General features: G+C 31.0%; 1 protein-coding gene across 2 annotated transcripts in view; it reads right to left on the bottom strand.

Moving 5' to 3' along the window:
* Positions 1-1,706: 1,706 nt before the first annotated feature.
* Positions 1,707-7,250, bottom strand: part of LOC127719449 (multifunctional procollagen lysine hydroxylase and glycosyltransferase LH3-like) — a 52,018-nt gene continuing 46,474 nt past the window's right edge. For both annotated transcript variants that reach the window (XM_052225555.1, XM_052225556.1), the window contains 3 exons: positions 6,983-7,129; positions 6,249-6,377; positions 1,707-5,277 (listed from right to left, as the gene is read on the bottom strand). In XM_052225555.1, coding sequence (XP_052081515.1) covers positions 5,122-5,277; positions 6,249-6,377; positions 6,983-7,129 — 432 coding nt within the window. In that variant the 3' untranslated portion in view covers positions 1,707-5,121. The remainder of the gene's footprint in view (positions 5,278-6,248; positions 6,378-6,982; positions 7,130-7,250) is intronic.

The raw sequence follows: 7,250 nt of genomic DNA, 5'->3' as shown, positions 1-7,250 counted from the left end.
ACCAATTGTTTGATGACGTTGTGTACGTAGATTGACCTCAGGTCAAACAGTTTAACTCATTCATAAAATAAACAACTCTAGATTGGTGTCTAGGCAATTAATTTGACATTAATAAAACATAGTCAAATAAATTTTATATAAAAGGTTGTATCTATTCAACTATATTAAGTCCTTTTTGCCAAATAATCGCTTTTAAAACCTGAACATGAAAATATAAATTTCTGATTGATTTCATTTGCAAATGTTTTCCCTTGACTGCAACATAAGGTATGAAAGGTTTTTAAATTTTCCATGGTGATAGTAGTGGCTATTTCAGTTGCATCTCTATAGCTTGGCCAATCTATCAGGCTAATCGTGATTTGTATGAAAATTGACAAGACCTTGTCATCTTATTGTTTTCACCTGATCTTGACCTAGTTTTCATACACAAATTGCTGGGTTAAGGTACTAAATGAATTATGTCTGTTCCCAAGTAACTATGCGTGAGCCAAGTACTGTCCTGTTTTATAGCCTGACTTTATTTTAATGCTCTAGTAGTCAGATTTAGGAATTTGACAGTTCTGTTCCTCAGTAAGTATGCTAGAAATGTCGATATTATTTGAAACAGTAGTTGCTTCCACAATTAAAAAAATCATTTTTTATCACTTGCTCCATACTGGGAAAGGATTTTAATAAAGGAAAATTGTAAATAAAAGAAGAACGAGTCCATGGGACCCAGATGCCCCACCAGTAAATATACAATAAAAGAAAATTAAGCAATATTTCATTTATAAAGGGACATAACTCCAGAACGGAACAAGTGACGCTACCCAAATTTGAGCTTGATCTGTGTTTAGTGGTAATAAGCATTGTGTATAAGTTTCATAACATTTGGTTGGGGCAAACTAAAGTTAGACTGCAGAAACAGCAAAGTTAGAAATTTTTCCATTTATAAAGGGACATAATTTGAGAACTGTGAAAGTGACGACCCCCAATTTTTGAACTTGATCTGTATTTGGTGGTAATAAATTGTTGTATGAGTTTCATAACATTGGGTAGAGGCAAAGTAAGGTTAAAGTGCGGAAGCTGCAAATTTGCCAATTTTTTCATTTATAGAGGGACATACCTCAAGAACGGCAGAAGTGACGCCACACATAACTCAAGAACGTCAGAAGTGACGCCACCCATATTTGAACTTGATCTGTGTTTATTAGTGATAAGCATTTTGTTTATGTTTCAGAATATTTGATTGTAGCAAAGTAAAAAAGAGAATGGAAACTGCAAATTTGCTAAATTTTCCATTTATAATGGGACATAACTAGGGAACAACAAAAGTGACACCACCCATAATCAAATTGATCTGTGTTTGGTGATAATAAGCATTATGTATAAGTTTCATAACATTTGGTTGAGGGAAACTAAAGTTAAAAATGGAAACTAAATTTTGGACGTGAGGATGTACAAATGGACAAGGGTAAACTTTTTTCCCCTCTGCTGCGGTGGGGGCATATAAAGATTTTGTATTTTATGTATAGATAGAATATTTGACATATTCCAAAACTTAAAAAAGATATGCTGTTAGGTGGATTTTATGTGTCATTTTTTTGCTGTCTTATTGTAAACCCCATGTCTCCATTTCTTCATATTTCAAATGCAGATTCCATAAGCTTTCTTGGACACTAATGAAAAAAAAAATTTTCAAAGGAGAAGCAGTAATTTAACTATAATTCGTCTCCAGGCAGCTTTTATTGTAAAATTGTCAAAGATCAACCTTGTATTATGAAACAATGAGATTCATACATGTAGATCCTTAACAAATATAATAATCTTATTTTCCCTAATCAACTTTTATATTACATGAACAAATGTACAATGTTAACAAATAGTCCTCTGTTAATAACAGATGAACAAGATGCCAAGATGTGGAACCTTCTTCAACTTCCGACATTTGGCATACAAAAACCTACTCATTTAATTGCATTTCTAAAAATGAATATGTCTTTCAGAACCATTCAAAGTGAGCACTGAATACTGTAATTTTAGAAATTTTTGTGCTATTTGATTGTAAAAATGTTAAAAAAAATATCGATAACTATTTTCCTCATCACCCCAATTAATTATAAATAAAAAAAATCTATTTTTCAAATGCTTGTTGAAAAATATCACTTTTATATAAAAAAAAAAAAAAATAATATTATTCTGACTTCAGCAGCAAACACCTTAAAATCTCAATTTACAACATTTAAAACTATGTATCAAAGTAGATTGGATTTCAGAATTCTTAAAAAATTATTTAGAAAGTAAAAGTAATACACAATATTTAATAACATAAGAAAATACTGTTTTGAGGACCTTCTTGAAAAAAATCTGTTCAATCACATATTCACAAAAATATTTTGATCAGTAATTACAAAATAAATATACAATTTCTGCTCTTGTAACCCCACACATTATCATTGAAATTTTTGGTCAGTACTCAAATAATCAGATTTAAGACCCCAATAACAGTCGCATCAAAATACTTCATCAATGGCTCATTTTAAGCTCATCTTTTTAACATAAAATGAAAATTAATATTTAATTTTGTGATTAAATAAATCTATAAAATACAATACTAACAATTCATTAATTCAAATATGTATGACTAGAAATTGCAAATTTTACTCCATTTAATTGCGATATATTATAAAAGTACATTCACTTAATAGCCACATTTAATACACTGAACAAGCATGGAATATAATGGAATATAATTTTTATAGTCTTTTTCTTCTCAATGTACTTATATTTTAGATCTTTTTATCAAAGAGCCCAAACCCCTACCCCACCCATTTCAATTAATTCTGTAAAAGTCCGTATGGAAAGAGCATGTCTATTTTACTATTAGATATTAAGAATTTCCATACCATAACTTACAATTTGCCTTTTTACCATAAATGTATAGGGCACTTATGAAGTCAAAATGATTGTCATAACCAAAGCAATACACAATGCTCCTGTCTTTGCTTTGTATAAGAAGGGACTTAAGTTTGTCCTACCTAGGAGTTTTCTCCCTTGATTAAAAAATATAAAATTTGAAACAAACTTATTAATTTGAAAATATATTCTAAACATGACTGATTACTGAAGTTACATGTGATACAGTAAATCGTGAGTTAGGGACTGGATGGGGGGTCTTTATTTCTGTATTCTAAAATTTTCAGGCCATTTTTCTCTATTCTTTATAATATGCTCCATTTTTTTGCATTATTCTCTATTGTGTAAACCCCATCCAGAATCTCATAAGTGTCCTTTATAAGTATACAGTATAGGTTTCAAACTATGGTATTAATACAGTAACCTGATTACTTCAATACAAAATATATCCAAATATACACTATCAACTTAATATAAACTTGTTATATACAGATATCTACAATAGTTTTGTGGAATTCTCAAGATCATGTTATTTTTTTAAGTGAAAGGATATTTTGGAATACATGGTCTGATAGGGGTCAAAAGATTTATGCTACCATACAATGTGTCTGGGCATTAAAACAAAATGTTCCTTAACTGTCAATTGGCCATTCTTGTTTGGGTACAGGATAGATATCAAAAAAGTTTAACATGCAAAACATTGTTTTGTCAAAATGACAATAAGACATATGTTTTATACTGAAAACTTGATTGGTTAAAATAATATTCAATATCATACCTGCCAAATACAAATCAAAAATGAACTAAAATACAAGTAAAAATATTCAAAATCAAACCTACAGTAAATTCCTTCTCCCTTATTATCTACCCCTGGAAAATATGCATATTATCTTGACAAACAGTTCATCAACCTACATACATTATACTACATAACAAAAACAATATGAAAGACATAAACAATTTCATGTGAACCGTTTATCATGTAAAAACTCCCACAAATAATCACATATATAATCATTTATCTAAAATACATAATTGAGTAAAAATTAACATTTCAAGCTTCATCTTTTGTAATAAAAATTTCAACAAATGAAATCTAATCTTAACACATTAAATATCACATTTCATTAATTTATCACAACAGACCTTAAGTTTGCACTGGTTGAGCTAGTTTGAAAGCTATTTATTTTTATTTGTGACTTGAAATATTATCAATTGTGACAGAATAAAAATTGACAGTTTTATTTCCAACAGTGGCCGAAAATCGTGATGTAAATGTATTCACCAGCCTGCACAGGGACTTTCTATATGAGGAACATGGTTGTGCATCACATTGCTTTCAAAATAAAACATGCATGAAGTTAAAAATAGAACCAGACAAAATTATACAATCATGTCCTAAAAAAAAAACCATTTGGAATCAAAAACAAGATAACAGATGCATTCAAAAGGTTGGTTTTTTTTTATATATAAAAATAATTATCTCTTGGCAAAAACATTTATTTACACTTGTTTGCCCTCAATTTAACCCTAATTAATCCAATTTTTGAACTTTGTACAACCAGGCTTTTTTCAGAACAGATGTTTAATACTATAGTTAGAGGTCAAAATGTACCATTATGTTCAGTATATAAATATTATCTGAAAATTATGAAATTGTCAAACCCATTCTTAAAACATTTCAGAGAGCAAAGGCAAAACTTCCTTAAGAAAAAAAAAAACCAAAGGCACGTTATTTGTGGAGTCTGCAGGTTATCTGCAAAGGACAAAGACATACAGAGAGTTATTAGTTTTATACTTAGCTATGGTCAAGGCGCCACATTTCTAACATTGATATCATTTCAGTTCTTAAGATTTTTCAGTGAAGAACTCCCTTGTTATAATTGCCAAGAATGATTATCATTCTTTATTATTGCCAAAACATTAAGAGGTACAACTTTTACCAATTACATTACAGACTCCCTCACGCATCAAGGATGAATTTGTACTACATATCAATATTTCTGCTTTCACAAAGCATTTCCTGAGGTTATATTTTCACTTCTTTGGCAAAAATTGAGAAAATAATCCCCCGCACAGAAAATTTCCACATTAACAGTTTTCAAGCACAGAAAAATTAAAATGGCACATTCAAAATCTTATTACATACTGCATGTATACGACAAACAATAAACAGAAAATGTTATAAAAAAAAAAAGCACCAAAATCTTCACCATTGTCAAACATTTATGGATCTACAAAGGAGATCATTATATATCTGGTTCCAGATAAAGTTTTCAAACCCTCGTGATAATGGGTTAATCTCCCAGGGTGCATCAGCATCCATCCTTTTCTTGTACCAGTTACACTGCAGTTGTACCTGATAAATCTACATCCACCACCCTAAAATATCAAAGTTTGTTTCATATAGATTTCTGTTAATCAAGAGATGCCCAAACCTTATATATTTTTTCTAGTATTTTCTTCTTTACTGATTTTTTAAGGCAGTAGACAAAAATTCATTTTTTTTCAGAACAAACTGAAAGATTAGTAGGTAGAAGAACACATCAAACTGTATGTTCATCAAATCATGAAAAAATAAATGGGGAATGTGTCCATGGGACACAGATGATGCCCCCGCTTGCATATCATATAAAGTTATAAAGGGACATGACTGAAGAACGGTAAAAGTGACGCTACCCAAATTTGTACTTGATCTGAGTTTTGTGGTAATAAGTATTGTGTATAAGTTTCATAACATTTGTTTGAGGCAAACTTAAGTTAGAGAATGGAAAGGGCTGAACTCTAGAACAGTAAAAGTGACACCACCAAAAATCAATCTTGATCTGTATTTTGAGGTAAAAAGCATTGTGTATAAGTTTCATAACATTTGGTTGAGGCAAGCTAAAGTTAGAGAACGGAAACCAACTTTGGGACGTACGGACGGACAAGGGTAAAACTTAATGCCCTCTCCGCTACGGCGGGGGCATAAAAATGGTTTGTATGTCTCCATTTGATGGTGACATCTGCTTGATTATGTCTTTTCAATCCTTTTTGATAACTAGGTAAAAACTACTTGAAATTTCTGTCTAAACTTTCTTAAATGTGCCTTTCCATAGTCAGGAACATTGTGGGATGTTGTCTTGTGTAATATCTTAATTTTTTTGTGTTATTTTGATAATTTGGTGTTGATGATAAGACCTTTGATAGACTTGTAATGATTTAGAGCTTTACATTTTGTATAGACACTTGTCTATTGTTGAAGACTGTATGCTGCCCTGTTGCACTCTAAATTTTATTTTTTTTTAATTTTGTTGTTTCGTTGCTGTTTTTGTTGTTGTTGGCAATCTGTCAAGGATATAAACAATACTCACTGTATAATCTATGCCAGGATTATTTAATCCAATATTTATTGTAAATGTTGATGAGTCATGATGTGGTCGTAACAATGGCTGTTCATCTGGCCTGTATCGTACAACAAAGTTCATAATGGCGTGTGGTGGCTACAAATTACAAAATAGAGAGTGATAAATCATGTTACATCATATCATAATTACAAACAACAAATTCGTGTACTGCAAAATAGGGATACTTTTGCAAGAGACTTGTAGTTACTAATTCTTGGATTTGTACTAAATCATTCATATATATCCCATCTGGGAAACTTGATCTTTAAGGTAGGTCAGAATCAGGGACAAGAAAAACACAAAAATGCTCGCAAACAGGTTTGGCACTAGAAATCACAAAATTTAATCTTCATGAATAATATTACACAGTTAAAGCTGAATATTTCTGTTACAACAATTTGAGTTCAAAATTCTGTCCCTAGGTCTTTGGCCCTAGAGTAAAATAACTACAATTAAGTTTCACATTGATTCACTCATCTGCAATCAGGAGTTATATATACCTGACCTTGAGTATGATGTATCATTTAATGTTTATCCTGCTATGAAAAAAATACTGCAATATTTCTTCCATTACAAATAATATTCCAGAATATTTCTCTTTTCCTTTTAACTTATATCATTAACCTCTGTGCTGTGTTGCCCTTATTCTATGAGACAAAAAGCAGGGAAGGTAATAAATAATAATAATATAATAGTCTTACATCATGGAAATATCCTAAAAACACTTTCTGCTGCAATGGCAATACATATTTCCGTAAGAAATGTAACCAATTGTCTTCATTTCCAATCTGGTTCATGTGTATGTCAACTGTTGGTACATTCTCATAGCCACCTGCAAGTCGAGCATCCTGAAAACAGATATTAAACACTCAAGAACCTGTCTAAACCAACATACTTGCCAACCCTCCCGTTTTTAGCGGGAGTATCCCGCGCAAACAACGAAATTCCGGAAATCTCCTGCCTGCTGGT

Source organism: Mytilus californianus, unplaced genomic scaffold (assembly GCF_021869535.1).
Source record: "Mytilus californianus isolate M0D057914Y unplaced genomic scaffold, xbMytCali1.0.p SCAF_11, whole genome shotgun sequence".
NCBI classification, from domain to species: Eukaryota; Metazoa; Mollusca; class Bivalvia; order Mytilida; family Mytilidae; genus Mytilus; species Mytilus californianus.
Note: the sequence above shows the minus strand (reverse complement) of the source record. Positions and strands in the feature narration are given on the sequence as shown.